The 16,658-nt window shown below is 41.5% G+C and overlaps 1 protein-coding gene across 2 annotated transcripts in view; it reads right to left on the reverse strand.

Moving 5' to 3' along the window:
- Positions 1-2,859: 2,859 nt before the first annotated feature.
- eepd1 (endonuclease/exonuclease/phosphatase family domain containing 1) overlaps positions 2,860-16,658 on the reverse strand; it is a 141,054-nt gene continuing 127,255 nt past the window's right edge. For both annotated transcript variants that reach the window (XM_072283540.1, XM_072283541.1), the window contains exons 6-8: positions 16,049-16,160; positions 9,085-9,279; positions 2,860-3,995 (exon numbers count right to left, since the gene is read on the reverse strand). In XM_072283540.1, the coding sequence (XP_072139641.1) occupies positions 3,796-3,995; positions 9,085-9,279; positions 16,049-16,160 (507 nt within the window). In that variant the 3' untranslated portion in view covers positions 2,860-3,795. The remainder of the gene's footprint in view (positions 3,996-9,084; positions 9,280-16,048; positions 16,161-16,658) is intronic.

Below are 16,658 nucleotides of genomic sequence, written 5' to 3' on the forward strand. Positions count from 1 at the left end.
CTCTTGGACTGTATTCTTTGGAGCTTAGAAAAATGAGGGGAGACTTCATAGAAACATTTTGAATGTTGAAAGGCATGGACAGAGTGGATGTGGCAAAGTTGTTTCCCATGATGGGGGAGTCTAGTACAAGAGGGCATGACTTAAGGATTGAAGGGCGCCCATTCAGAACAGAAATGCGAAGAAATTTTTTTTAGTCAGAGGGTGGTGAATCTATGGAATTTGTTGCCATGGACAGCAGTGGAGGCCAAGTCATTGGGTGTATTTAAGGCAGAGATTGATAGGTATCTGAGTAGCCAGGGCATCAAAGGTTATGGTGAGAAGGTGGGGGAGTGGGACTAAATGGGAGAATGGATCAGCTCATGATAAAATGGCGGAGCAGACTCAATGGGCCGAATGGCTGACTTCTGCTCCTTTGTCTTATGGTCTTATGGCTTGGTCTCCACAACTGTCTGTGGCAAGGAATTCCACAGACGTCCCTCTATTCTGAGGCTGTGTCCTCGGGTCCTAGACTCTCCCACTATTGGAAATATCCTTTACACATCCATGCAGAATTGTATGGAAATGAACAGTTCTGGGTTGAAAAGGGAAAATGCTGGTAACCTGAAGTAAAAACAGCATACGGTTGGGAATACTTAGCAGTTCAGACATCATCCATAGAGAAAGAAACAGATTTCATATTAAGTTTGTTTCACTTAACTCCAACACAAGCTGACTTCAGCAGTACTATACTGTAGTGTGAACAGATTTCTGATCCCCCAAGGGCTCAGGTTGCTTGGGAAGGGCGACACGTTTTACTTTGTCACTGAGATGTTAAAAATTGTAAAAAAAAACTGGTTTGTTTTGCTGAAACTTCCTGCTCACTTCAAACAATATGAATAGCAAAGCCTACAATTATTTCCTGAGAACAAAACAAAGAGTTTTTTAAATACCCACTTAAGAAAACATTTTTTAAAGACATTGTGGAATAAACTTACAACCACTTGCCAAAAATACATGTGGCTGACAGGGAACTTCAGAATACAAATAGCAATTCACTCTCAGTGAAAGATGTGGGAGAAATGGAAAGACACTTTAAAATTTCACCAATATAAAAATTGCTCGAGCTGACATTTCTCCAGGTTAAGATGTTCAGGTCTGCCAACAGAACAGGCCCCTATCCTGCCTCAATGACTATCGTCCAGTAGCACTTGCACTATTATGATGAAGTGCTTTGAGAGGTTGGCGATGAAACATATCAACTCCTGCCTGAGAAACGACTTGGATCTGCTCCATTTTGCCTACTAGAGTAACAGGTCCACAGCAGACGCCATCTCATTTGCTCTTCACTCAACCCTGGAACATCTGGACAGCAAAGGTGCCTACGTCAGGATGCTCTTTATAGACTACAGTCACCATTCAAAACTATCATCCTCTCAAAACTAATCAACATTCTCCCAAGCCCTAGGCTTCAGTACCTCCTCGCACAATTGGATTCTCGCTATCCTCACTTGCAGACCCCAGTCAGTTCAGATTGGGCAACAACATCTCAACAATCTCCATCAGCACATATACCCCGCAGAGCTGTGAGCTTAGCCCCGTTCTACTTGCTTCAAGATTATGACTAAGAGGCGAAGCACAGCTCCAATGCCATATTTAAGCTCGTTAATGACACCACTGTCGTAGGCAGAGTCAAATGTGGTGACGAATCAGCAGATAGGAGGGAGATTGAAAATCCGGTTGAATGGTGCCACAGCTGAATGTCAGCAAAACCGGAGAGCTAGTTACTAATTCAGCAAGGGGAAACCAAAGGTGCATGAACCAGCCCTCACTGGGGGATCAGAGGAGAGGGCTAGCAACTTCAAATTCCTCGCTGTTATCATTTCAGAGGATTTGACGTGGGCCCAGCACGCAAGTGCCATTACGAAGAAAGTACAGCAGGCCTCCACTTTCTTAGAAGTATGAGAAGATTCAGCATCACATCTAAAATCTTGACAAACCTCTATGGATGTGTGGTTGCATCAGAGCCTGTTATGGGAACACCAAAGCCTTTGAATGGAAAATCCGTCAAAAAAAAAAAGAATTAGTGCATACAGCCCAGTCCGCCACAGGTAAAGCCTTCTCCACCATTGAGCACATCTACACAGAGCACTGCTCCAGCAAAGAAGTATGCATCATCAAGGGCATACACCACCCATGCCAAGCTGCTGCCATCAGAAAGGTGGTACAGGAGCCTCAGGACCCACACCACAAGGATCAGGAACAGTTATTATCCCTCAACTATCAGGCTCTTAAACCAGTGGGGAGAACTTCACTTGCACCACCACTGAACTGTTCCCACAAGTTAAGGACTCATTTTCAACGACTCTTCATCTCATGTTCTTGATACTCATGGCTTATTTATTTATGTTTTTCCTTTTGTATTTGCACAGTTTGCTATCGTTTGCACACTGGTGTCCATCGTGTTGGGTGTGGTCTTTCACTGATTCTTTTATGTTTCTTGGGATTTATTGTGTAGGCATGCATGCAATAAAATGAATCTCAGGGTGACACACAACATTTGTACTTTAATGATAAACTTACCTTGAACATTGAATTTCTTGGCACCGCCCCTAAGATCAAGCAATTGAGATGCTTTGATATGGAATTGTGCAGAGAGGTATCAGGTGCTTTTTCAGGCTGCATTAATGATCTGAACAGGTTACAAGACCTTGCCAAACTGCACCAGGATGTAGAAGGCAGAGTATACAGGACTATGAACATTTTCATTCCTGAGGAAATAAGTGTTACTGCAGCTTTGGAACACCAGGGCACTGTGATCAGAATGTAGAAAGTGTTTTAATCAACTTGGATACACTTAACAATAACGACACAGCTCAAATATTGTTAAATTTATTAGCTCTTTAATTAAATGTGCAATTTCAGAGTACCATACAAGTTAATATTACAAGTGGTAATTATAGTAACAGTCATAAACTGTACCATTAAAATATGCTAGTCACAGACCCCACAGGACACAGCCAACGAAGTGTTGGACTGTGACAATGGCTACGCTGTGCTTTCGCTATTTTACTGCAGAATGCAGTCTTCCCTTTTAGCTCCCTGGGTTCACATAAAATGTGGACTGCCACACCAGCAGTGTGATGCTTATGTGCAACACGGTGCAATATGAGCATACCAAATATCTTCCAAAAAAAGCTACTTTACCATCACAAGCTCAGTACAAATATAATCTACTATTGCTTATCATTTTATATGATGAACGGCAGAATAGGAACAAATACATCCTAAATCTCTGTGCAAAAGCAAAAACAAAAAAATCACAATATAATATCTGTTTCACTATTTATGTACAAAAAGTTAACCTTTTCACTTATACCTGAAGCATTAAGTGCCAGCAGCAGCTGTAGCTTTCCATCTTAGCTTCCAAATTCAAGCAGTGTTAGTGATACTGAATGAAAATAGTGCAGTATTTTGAAATGTTCCAAAGGAGAGAGTGGATGAGGTGACTGAGCTTAATATCATCCACTATATTTTTAAAGTACATTAATAGCAACTTAAGTTGCCAAATTGTTTGGCATAAAGTGTCCTTCTCTCCTCCCCACCCCCCATTTAAAATATCTCTTCTTTCCCCACTTTCAAAAAAAATAGCCTATTATTTAATTTTAAAAAACACACTCATTTGCAGCAGAAATTAACCACATCACAATTGAAAGTTAATTGTTAAAAGGCAGATTAGATCCTTTCACATTCAGTTGCTCACTTGCTTCATTGATGAGTACTCGTTCTGTAATAAACGTCCAACAACTGTGACGTATGTCACCGCTCATCTTTGGTGCTTCCATTAGCTTGTTCAACAGTCACGGCGCTGCCATTTCCAAATGGGATTTTTCTACCCAAGTCTTTTTCTACGTAGAACTCTGCCCACAACGGGCAGTGCTCAGAGGCAACTCCTCCCCATGACCAACAGTCAGGAATCCAGGGGTTAGTCAGACCTTCCCTAATAACCGACCAGTGACCTTGTGGTGGGGAGAGCAAAGGGAAAAAAAACATATTTAGGAAGGCAGGCTACAGAAAACCAGAAGGAGATGGAGAGAGAAAAAAAAACAGGATAACTTCTTATTTTCAGGTATAGTGTTTCAAAAACAAGAACTTGACTGCATTTCAGAAGTTAAAAAACATAAAGTTGAGCCCCAATACAGGCAGTTTCTGGGTTCTGATCCCGAGAACTGTTGGTTAACTAGTTTTTCCACAAGTTTAAAACATCTGTTTATTGCAGTTACTTATATTGTATTGCTTTGCATACTTTTCCTATATTCTTATTTTATTGCCTATCTTCTACGTTCATCTAACCCTTCCCTTCCCATTATTACTGTCATCTTGAAAAATTCTTTTAAAATTTTAATGGTACGATTTGTGTAAAATTGATTTCCATTAAGTCATGTCTTCTGTAACCCTGTGCTTGAAAATGCTTTGCACCAATTTGGCAAATTCCTGATTCAGAAACAGACATAAATGGGATAAAATTTGATCTCAGTTTATCAGTTAAATGCATGATATTATAACTGGTTGTGGTATTCCATTTCTAAAGCTCTACTCCACTTGTGGCTTAATCATAAGCACTTCCTTATAATGCTCACGGTAAAGACCTTGGTAATATACTACGTGGCTATCACCCATTTGCAGCTAATGGCTCACTATCTTTTTGTTAGCGGGTGTGTCTGAAATTCATTGGCAAACTAATCTTCTCAAGGAGAGTGGAAAAAAGGCACTTCCTGGCACTGCTCCAGGTGAGGGGAGAAGAGGACTGATCTTTCAGATCCTTGCTGAGTGTATTCAGCTGCTCTCACTAGAAAAACATGTGGTGGTAGATCAGAACAGTCTTATCTGTGAAAATCACAGATCTCAGTACCCTGTTATTCCAATTTTGGCTGAAAGTTCATATCCTCAGTTTAATTACGTCCCTCGATTCCAATTTCTAACAGCAATCTACTATGCTTGAACGTACTTAACTTTGGCCAATACTTCTGTGGAGAACGGTCGGCAATGTCCTGCTCATCTCTGACTTCCTCACCTGCATCTTAAAACTTAAGCAACACACATAAAAGTTGCTGGTGAACGCAGCAGGCCAGGCAGCATCTCTAGGAAGAGGTGCAGTCGACGTTTCAGGCCGAGATCCTTCATGCTGCGTTCACCAGCAACTTTGATATGTGTTGCTTGAATTTCCAGCATCTGCAGAGTTCCTGTTGTTTGCGATCTTAAAACTTAACAGGCTTTGGCAAGAAGTCTCAGGTGAGTATCAGGTAAGGCTACTTTTTGTAGTTAACTTAAAAGACTCCAAATTACAAATAATTAAAGTAACATTACAAGATCAGGAGATAAAACCATAAGATACAGGAGCAGAATTAGGTTAGTTGGCCCATAGAGTCTGCTCTGCCATTTCATCATGGTTGATCCAATTTTTCTCTCAGTTCCAAACTCCTGTGTGTATTAGCTGGATGACGTGGGAGCTGGTGGACACCGTCGTGGTTCCCCGAGGACCACATCTGCAGCAAACATCAATTGGTTGCTCGAGGAACTCAGGCTCAAGGTTGCTGACCTGGAAGCTGAGCTTCAAACACTGCGGCGCATTGCAGAGGGGGAAGAAATACTTCGATACTGATTCAGGAAGCAGTCACATGCATTAGAGAGAACTGCGAGTGAGGCAGGTAAGAGGGATCCAAGAGGTGGTGATGGAGGAGCCCCAGCCCTTCAGCTCTTGAGCTTGTCGCTCTCTGTGAGGCCGAGAGGGGAGGCGACAGGAAAAATAAACAACCAAACTGTGCTACCATGATTCAGAGAACCATTCAGGGGGTACGAGAGAAAAATATAGTTGTGATTGGAGATAATATAATCGGGGAATAGAGATAGTTCTCTGTCACAAGGATCGAGAATCCTGAAGGCATAGTGCCTGGTTCAGGACATCTCATTGGACTTGCATTGGAATTTGGAGTGGGAGGGGAATGATCCAGATGAAGTGATCCATGTGGGTATGAACAGCATAGTAAGAATAAGGAAAGAGGAACTTTAAGCAGCTAGGGACCAAATTTAAACGCAGAACCAAAAAAGTAACAAACTCTGGATCGTTACCTGAGCCACATGCAAACTGGCACAGGGTCAATGAGATCAGAGAGCTAACATGTGCCTCAAAGATTGGTGTGGGAGAAATGGGCCTGAATGCGTAAGGTGTTGGTTGGCACCAATACTGGGGAAGGAGGGAGCTGTTCCAATCGCACGGCTTTCTGCTGAAACATAACTAAGGCTGTTGATGAGGCTTTAAACTAAATAGTATTGAGATCAACAGCTTGGAAAAGTGAGGATAAAGTAAAAGAGAAGGAGAGTGCAGGAGAGCTTACAAACGTCTCCAGAATAAGTCAAATGGCAGTAAGTTTAGAAAGGGATAAGAATTTAAATTCCAGAAAGATGGAAGCAAAATTGAAAAGTATGGTGAATACAGGACTGAAGATGTTATATTTGAATGCACGTTGTATACAAAATAAGGCTGATGATCTTGCAGCACAATAAGAAATTGGCACCTTTGACGTAGGCATCACGGAATGTGGATGGAAGAAAACCACAGCTGGGAGTTCAGCATCCAAGGATATAGAAACACTGTATTGAAAGGACTGGCAGATAAACAGAGGGGGTGGGGTGGCTCTGTTGGTAAAAGTGAAATAAAATCCTTAGAATGAAGTGACATCACTTTAGAAGATGCAGGATCCTTGTGAGTAGAGTTAAGAAACCGCAAGGGTAAAAAGACCCTGGTGAGAGTCATATACAGGCTTCTGAACAATAGCCAGGATGTGGAGTATAAATTACAACAGGAAATAGAAAGAGGGCTTTGTTACAATAGACATGAGGGATTTCATTGGGGAAAGTTAGGTTGGTGCTAGATCCCAAGAAAAGGAACTTGTAGAATGCCTCTAAGTTTTTTTTTCCAGAGCAGCTTGTGGTCAAGCCCACTATCTAAGAAAGGCTGTGCTGGCACTGGACAGGGTCCAGAGGAGGCTTTTGAGAACGATCCCGGGAATGAGAGGATTAATGTATGAGGAGAGTTTGATGGCCCTGGGCCTGTAACACTGGAGTTTAGAAGAAACCTACCCAAGATTGAAAGGCCTAGATAGAGTGGATTAGAGAGGATATTTCCAATAGTGGGAGAATCTAAGAATAGAGGGTACAGCCTCAGAATACAAGGACATCACGTTAGAACAGAAGTAAGACGGAATTTCTTTAGCCAGAGGGTGGTGAATCTGTGGAATGTATTGCCACAGATGGCTGTGGAGGCCAAGTCATTGGATATACTTAAAGTGAGATTTACAGGTTCTTGCTTGGTAAGGGCATCAAATATTATGGGGAGAAAGCAGGAGAATGGGATTGAGATTGAAAATAAATCAGCCGTGATCGAATGGCAGAGCAGGCTTGATGGGCTGAGTGGCCTATTTCTGCTCCAAGTCTTATGGTCTAAGGCACAGGGACTGGAACTACGCTAGGCTGCAGATGTCAATCCACCTGATCTCCTGCTCTGCTTCTGCACTCATCACTCAGCCTAGGAGTGGAGCACAGATCCTCTCTGTAAGGTATTATGGGTATTCTTTTACCTGGCTCCCCAGCTTTATATTAGCCATGACTGGAATAATTACCACAACCCAATCCACATAACAGGAGTCATGTATCTTGATTAAGTGTAGGGAAGTACTTTATTTTCCCTTAATTTACTTCATGCTTTTAATGAAGTCCTAGAAGCTTAAGTGAGCATAGTATTTATTAGAATTAAATGCTTATAACTTATTTAAGTTTATTTGGACTGTTTTCAAGTCTCGGAAAAAAACTGAAAACTACACCATTTAGGACATAGTTAGAGAAGCACACTATTCACCACCATCCTTCCAATTGTGATACACAGTAGTATAGTCTACACTAGGTGCCCGATATACTGCTGCAACCCATTAGGCAGCACTTTCCAAACCCATAAACTCCATCAGCTAGAAGGACTTTGGCTTTAAAAGCATGGGGACACCGCCTGGAAGTTGCCCTCAAAGCTGCACACCATCCCGATTTGGAAATACATCGCTGTGCCTTCACGGTCATTGATTCAGAATTCTGGGGCTCTCTCCCGAGTGGAATTGTGGGTGTGCCCACATCTCAATGACTGAGGGGCTTAAAGGAAGGCAGCTCACCGCCACCATCTTCTCAAGGGCAACTAGGGGATGGGCATTTAAATGCTGGTTCAGCCTGTGAACCCAGTCGTCCAGTAAAAAACAACCTCACAATTGCTGTAAATCAACCTGCTGTAAATTGGCTACCACTTTTCTAGAACAAGGCATTAGGGCCCAACATTCGAGACTTGGTCACCATCCCGACATGTAGAAGAGGTGTCGTAGCTAGACACTGTTATTCATCAAATGTATTTTCAATGACAGACAAACTGAGCAGATGCAAGCCTATATTTGTTTGTTACAAATAATACTTGCTAACAATGTGTGACTAGTTTTCCTATCAAAAATAGCTGAACAGGGACACTCAATTAATGTTAAGCATATATAATAAACAGCACTGTGCAAAAGACTACGTTAATTTTGTGTATTGCACTGTACTGCTGCTGCAAAAAAGAACAAGTTTCATGACATATGTGAGCGATGATAAACTGACATGAGTCTCTGCTGTGGAATGAGAGTGGGAAGGGGGTAGGGAGAGGGGAATCAAGGATGGGAAAAAGGGAGGGGAGCAGGAAGGACCAGAGGGACATTCTGTAATGATCAATAAACCCAATTGTTTGGAATCAAATGACCTTGCCTGGAGTCTTAGGGCTGGGTGTGTCCGCACTTCTGCCACCTCCCGCCCAACACTCCTTCTCTGCCACCTGTCCCACGTGCTCCACCTTCAGCCTTCCCAACTTCCTTTGCTACCCCACGTTTACAAACGCGCTCTCCACTCCACGTTAAATACAGTACTGTGCACCCTGGCAGAAGACTTTTGCAGAGTCCTGTGTGCCTTGTGCAGGTACGTGACATAACTTGTCGAGTTATATCATTAGCCAAACTGATCCCATCAGATCGGGCCCCGCTGTACCTGAATATGTCTTCTTGAGTGTTCGGCTAATCCAGATGTTGTCTGTAGACTTTGACCCCTGAGGGTTCTTTGTGCTGATATTGGTGAAAGTACTTGCAGGGACACAGTGAAGAAACTTCTCTTTCCGTAGGTGGTCAAAATCATTTGCGTCGGGCGATAGACTGAAATCCCCCAGAATAATAATATCCTTTTCACCTGAAAATGAAACACGTAGGTTGCAACTGAATGATTGTTTTGAAAAAGATATCTAAAATAATGGATGTTCTCTATACAGATGCTTCTTAGTTTCAGAAGCCATTTGAGGCAGTTCCCCATTGCAGACTGTTAGCTAAAGCTGAATCTCATGGAACTAGAGGCAAACTAGTGACCTAGCTAGCTGTTGTGTGCTGGGGTAGCAGACACCAACAGAATCAGCAAACTCATTCGTAAGGCCAGTGATGTTGTGGGGATGGAACTGGACTCTCTCACGGTGGTGTCTGAAAAGAGGATGCTGTCTAAGTTGCATGCCATCTTGGACAATGACTCCCATCCACTACATAATGTACTGGGTGGGCACAGGAGTACATTCAGCCAGAGACTCATTCCACCGAGATGCAGCACAGAGCGTCATAGGAGGTCATTCCTGCCTGTGGCCATCAAACTTTACAACTCCTCCCTTGGAGGGTCAGACACCCTGAGCCAATAGGCTGGTCCTGGACTTATTTCCTGGCATAATTTACATATTACTATTTAATTATTATGGTGCAACTGTAACGAAAACCAATTTCCCCCGGGATCAATAAAGTATGACTATGACTAAATGGTTGGCAACAACAAAGGTCTGCATTACTGCTGCATTAGATACTTGTTCGTTCTGTGCCGTGTTATATGATGTGGGCAATCGTGCTCTTTCCATGACCATGATTGTTCTTGGCAAATTTTTCTATAGATGTGGTTTGGCATTGTCTTCTTCTGGGCAGGGTCTTTACAACTAACTGTGTGGTGACCCTAGCCCTTATCAATATTCTTCAAAGATTATCTGTCTGGCGTCAGTGGTCGGGACTTGTGATATGCACCAGCTGCTCATATGACCGTCAACTACCTGCTCCCATGGCTTCATGTGGCCCCGATTTTGGGTGGGGGAGGGGTGGGGTTGCTAAGCAGGTGCGACATTTTGCCCAAAGGTGACTAGCAAGCTAGTGGAGGGAAGGAGTGTCTTGCACTTCCTTCAGTAGAGACACATCTTCACCCCACCATTCAGAAAAGAGCCATCAGGTGCAGGAACTGTTATAACCCCTCAACCATCAGACTCTTGAACCAAAGAGAGTTACTTCACTTGCCCTATCATTGAAGTGTTCCCACAACCCATGGACTCAATGTCAAGGACTCCTCATCTCATGTTCTCGAAAGTATTGCTTGTTTGTTTGTTTGTTATGTTTTTGTTCTTTTTGTATTTGCACACTTTGCTGTCTTTTGCACCCTGATTGAATGCCCAAGTCTTTCACTGTTATGGTTATCATTCCATTATGGATTTATTGCATATAACTGCAAGAAAATGAATCTCAGGGCTGTATATGGTGACATATATGTACTTTGACAATAAATTTACTTCGAACTTTGAAAAAATGTTAATAGAATAAATGGGAAAGATGCGGTATATGGACATTATTCTAGATAAACATGGTGCTATCTTGTATTGACCAAGGAGACTGTACGTAGGGCACTTACAAAATAGGCTAGCACTTACTAACACAAGGTCTGAGGAGGCTTGGGAGGGCCCAACGCATACAGATGACATAAAATCAAGTACAGTAAATGAGCTAAAAGGCTAATGAATTTTATATTTAGTGCAGATACTGCAAAACATTCTTTTTTGCACCATCTTCCCGTCTTTCACATATTACAAATAAAAACTATGTTATTTTATTGTTACCCCAGGTCTAGTTTTACCACATTATGGGAGGGACAAGATCTCAATTGATTAAAGAAAGGTAGAGAACAGAAGTAGACCTCACTGAAGAAATTAAACTACAGGAATCAGTCATTGACCCATTAGGTTGGCTCCACTATTTAATATTAAGATCAGCACTGGGTATTGCAATTCAGAAACTGTCTACTGACCAAGAAATGAGTACACCTGGATATTAACAGGATAGAAAGGACTAAATTGCAAGAAGAGATATTATGAAGGATTGTACTCTCCAATACTCAGAAGCCTGCACAGTGATTTTTAGAACTTTAAAAGATATATATAGTTGGTGAAGAAGTAGGATAGATATAGGAACTGTTTCTGTTGGATTCGGAGTGCAAGGTATAGGTCACAAAAATTGGGGCGAAACACTTCAATAGTAGAATTAGGAAACACTTGTATGCACAGAAGGTGGCAGAAAATTAGACCCTCCTCTTAAAACAGTAATTGATGTTAGGCCAATTACTAATTTTAAATCTGAGCTTCACAGATTTTTGTGATGCTACTGTTTAATGGAAAGAGGTGAGATTTTGGATTAGGCAAAAGAACAGCCATAAGCCAAACAGAGCTAGAACCACACTGATCAAGGGAGTTCTCCATCACTTTCAAACCCTTCCCCTGCTGACCTTTGTCCTTCAGTTCACATTTCCATAGAGAAAGATACAATTCAGGAGGAGGCCATTCAGCCTGTTATTTTTTGTAACTCCAAAACATAAAACAAACTGAAAGAAAAACATGGAGCCGGGGATAAGAGTCTACTTCTTTCCTACTTTAGTGAGGCGTGCACGTACGATGTGGTGGCATAGTGACGGATGCCATTCACATACTTTTACGTATAACCCATAATTAATTATGTAAACAGCAAAAAGTTTAATGAAACAATATATTTACAATATTACTCAAATATTAAATACACAACACTCCCTGCTTAGCTATAAATTCCAACTCAATATAGACTGCATCTCAACTCAAACAGGTAACGTATTGCTCTCTAGTCTTCTCTCTCGTGGGATAACACCTTTCCTGACAAGGGGTTCACTTTGCTTGAAACAATCTCAGCTTCTGGGGCCTCCTCCATAGTGTTGTAGGAGTTGACTCTGGGACTGCAGGAAGTTCTTGTGACAGCTCCAGACATCTTTCTTCTCTAACAATCAACTCTGTTCCTCTCAACTGATCGATGTGTTGTCTCCAGATCACATCAGAGGCTCCACTCAACATTGGAAAGAGTTCCTTCAACCTTCTGTAGATCCAGCTCACTGGCTACTTTATCACAGAAGGTATAAGGAACTGGATGAGCTTTGCAAAATTGGGTGTGACATTTTTATTTAACACTATTTTACCCTTAATATGTTTGAGTTTTCCAATGCCATCCTTGAACACTGCTGTGACAACATCCAGTACCTTTCTTAATTTGCTTTCAGTTGACTCTTTTGCAGGGGATGTGGCATGCAAATTGTGGATGGATCTCCAATCAAGTTGGGCCTTTTGATTTTACCACACACAAGCCCAATGTGGCTTGTTGGTTGTTGTATTTCACTGTTGCAAATGTCACTCCCACAGGAGTTGTCTTTTCTCCAGTACAAGTTCTTAAGGTGTCAATCTAGTGATCTGAAGGTCGCTAGTTCGAGCCTCAGCTGAGACAGCGTGTTGTGTCCTTGACCAAGGCACTTAACCACACATTGCTCTGCGACGACACCGGTGCCAAGCTGTATGGGTCCTAATGCCCTTCTCTTGGACAACAGAGGGGAGACTTGCAGTATGGGCAACTGCTGGTCTTCCATACAACCTTGCCCAGGCCTGCGCCCTGGAAACATTCCAAGGCGCAAATCCATGGTCTCACGGGTTATATGCCTATATATAACACCTACATCCTTACAAGTATACTCTGCTCTGTGGAGGAGTTTCACAGTAATAATCTGAAGTGGCTTATGATCACTATGCATATGCAATATTTGCCCAAACAGGTGAACTTCTCTAATCCATAGATCAAAGCAAATAGTCCTTCATAATTTGGAGAATGCATCTATAGATCTTGTCAGAGATTTACTTGTACACATTATCAGCAGACTCTCCTGCAAGACATTTGGCACCAGTTGGGGCAAAGGCTTGGAAGAGATTAAATGCCTGTTTGAGTGTCAAGTGCCAGCCTCATCTGAAGAGCATTCGTGAGTATAAGCTCAGATGTGGGATGCAGATGTTTGAATGAGCTGAAGTTGACAGATGGTGATTTTAGAAGGCTGGTCAGGGAAGAATTGGGACATTTCATACTGAAGGTACAGGAGCAGAATTAGGCCCATCTGTTCCGCTCCACCTGACTTTCTTATTCAACCCTATTCTCCTGTTAACTTCCCAAAATCCTCAACCCTCCTACCACTCAAGAACCTATCAATCTCTGCCTTAAGTGCATCCAGATATGCAGGGAAACATTTTTCAGTAGCAGGAGGAAAGACGCAAGAGTGCAGATTCTTTATATTTCAAGGCTGGAAATAGTTAACCTTGACATTGGGACGATGCAGTCTGAGGGTTTTCAAACTCTAAGGTTGTGAACAATCAGGTGTATTCAGTGAACTGACACTCAATTTTCATTGGCTATTTCACTTGCTTCAAGATATTGCTCAATTCGCTCAGTGTACAAAATCTAGTTATCTTTTTTGCAATCAAACGTGTCTATCTTTCCGACGTAGCTGGCAATTTCTGCTGTTTTATTATCACTTGGTACTTGTGTTTATGAACCTGTGAAATTTGTCTGTTTTTTGCCATTTATTTTAACTCAACTGTCTTTCTCTCTGCTGAAGAAAAAAAAACACAATGCACTTTTTAAAAAACTTGAATGTCTCACTGTGCTTCAACGTCTCAGGTTAGTTTTAAAGATTACTCATTGCCACTGTTATGTTTTATAATTCCAAAACATAAAACTAATCAAAAGAAAAATATTGAGCCGGGGATAATGTCTCTACTTCATTCTGACTTGAGTGAAGTACACACATATGACGTGGCGGAATAATGACGTATGCCATTCATTTAATTTTACAAATAACCTGTAATGATTTTTGTAAACAACAAAGAATGCTTAATCAAACAATATATTTACAATATTACTCAAAATTTAATACACAACATAGCCCATCATGTCTATGCTGGTTTGCAATTATGGAACAGAATTTGCTACAAATTTTTGCAGCTACTGAACCTTGTCAGCTGTGGTTAATTTTTGTCTCTCTTGAAGCAATGATTAGGATTGCTTACACTTTCATGAGAACGTTAGAAACAGAAGCAGCAGTAGACCATCTGGCCCTTTGATCCTGCTCCACTATTCATTTAGATCACAGCTGGACTTCTACCTCAGCTCCATTTCATAGCATTAGATCCATTACCCTGAATTCCCTTAATGCATATTGGTGAATGCAATCACTGAGCCTCCACATCCCTCTGGGAGCAGAGAATTCCAAAAATTTCTCCTCGCTGCAGTCGCTTCATCTGGTCCCTGACTCTGCAGCCAGGTGAAAAATCTTCCCTGAATTCTTGAATAAGATCTCCTCTTTTCCCTTTCCTTTGTAATTCTTCTTTCCCCATTAAAACAATTCCTCTCGCTCTCTACTCTGACAGCTACAGCACTGATTGAACAGATGTGGCAACTGGGTTTAAAAGCAAGGAGATTAAACTATGAACTGGAGGATTACATTTAGTACACTGGAGATTACGCTGTAGGAAGAGGTGCTTTACTGGAATGATGCCAGGGATGACTGACTCAGTTGTGTGGAAGGACTGGAAAACTGAGGCTTATTCTGAAGACAAAGATGATTAAAAGCGTATTTGATTTAAAAGTGCTCAAGACCATAAATGATTTTCTTACAGTAAAAGAAAATGTGCCAGGTGCAGGTAATCAGAGAAGAGGTTCAAGTTAGTTGGATTTTTAACCAAGGCTGACATGAGGAAATGTACAGTGAGATGTTGTAATCTGGAACACTATCTCAAAGTTTTCAACAAGGGAATTGCTTGAGTAAATCAAAGGTGGGAGGACTAAATTGATAGCTTTTCAATAGGCACAATGGAACAAATGGCCCCTATGATTTTTCTTTAGATTCTTGTGTTGACTAAATTGAAAGAAAAAAAAGCTTTTTGCTGATTACATTCTAGTAGGAAAAGCTGTAACCTGTAAGCTGCATAGTTTCATCGCATATTGAAACTATATGTAACCTCCCAGGCCACTCTTCGGCCTGAAAGGCTGAGCTGCAATCGATTCACATTACTGGAAAATATAAGAATCTAATTTGTGGCATAGCACACTAGCCAAGTAACTGCCATGAGGAAAAGCTATTCCACAGATCAGATCGGAGGCAAGTGGCCTCACTCCCTTCAGCAAATATACTGTAGGTATATAGTATCTGAATTATCTTGCATTTCCACAGCTCCCTTTAGAACCTCAGGAAGTCCCAGAGCATTCTGCAGCCCAGTATGCGGCAGCCAATGCAAGAATGGGCTTTCATACACACAACACAATGAGAATGACAGATTATATATGTTAGTAATATTGGTTAGGAAATAAATGTATTACTCAGAACACCCAGGAAAATTTATTATTATCCACTATAGTAAAAGGTTAACATTTGTACCCAATTTTGACAACCATTTTATAACAGATAAATGATATCGAGTTGAGAGTACAATCACTGGAGTGCAGGGCGCAGCAGCTTTGTACATGGACACCTTTTATAACAATGCAATGACCTTGACTCCTCCCTTGGGCAAGATCCTTCAAAATTAACTGCCAATTAAACTTAACAGTTCAAATCTTTGTTGAGCCTGTCAAACTTATAAATAACATAACATTCCTGCGATTTTTTTTTTTCCCCCTGCTGACTGACATTCATCCAGAAAGTTGGCCAAAAAAGTGGCCATGAAAGTAGCTGGGAACCTAGAGGCCAGGAAGAGCAGACTAAATATCCTCAGAAGATGGAGAAGACAGAAATAAAACAGATTATGGTTTTTATTTTTGCAATGGATACAGTGCTATACCTTTCAGGGTTTCCTGAAGAGTGCCTGTAAACAGTGAGACTTTATTAGTCTCTTCCTCAGTGACATCTCCTTTCAGATGAACATTCACCAAAGTAACGTCAACAGTTCCAATCTGCAAAGAAATCATACAAGGGAGATAAGTTATAGGGGAATGCTGTATGCTGTCAGGTTTAACCCAGCCTCTGGGATGTCCCAAAGTCTCCAAGAATTAGTTTCCTGTACCTTACCTTCAACAAATTCAATAAACACACACAAAAAAGATGCTGCCATTATTTATTTTGAACTTCTATTCATTAAACTATCGGAAATGAAAAATTGGCTTTCTGATTGGGCAGCATGGGAGGGAGGAGGTTTAACGACGAAATCTCCAAGAAAACGTCCAACCAGGGCTAGCACAACTATGAACGGCCAACAAAAAGCATAAGGATATGAGTCAAATGCAGGTCACTGGAATTAGTTCAGGAAGGCACCTTGGCCTGCGTGTACAAGATGGGCTGGAGGACCTGTTTCCATGTTGTAGAAACATAGAAAACCTACAGCACAATACAGGCCCTTCGGCCCTCAAAGTTGTGCCGAAAATGTCCTTACCTTAGAAATTACTAGGCTTACC

This window comes from Mobula birostris, chromosome 19 (genome assembly GCF_030028105.1).
Source record: "Mobula birostris isolate sMobBir1 chromosome 19, sMobBir1.hap1, whole genome shotgun sequence".
Classification (NCBI taxonomy): Eukaryota; Metazoa; Chordata; class Chondrichthyes; order Myliobatiformes; family Myliobatidae; genus Mobula; species Mobula birostris.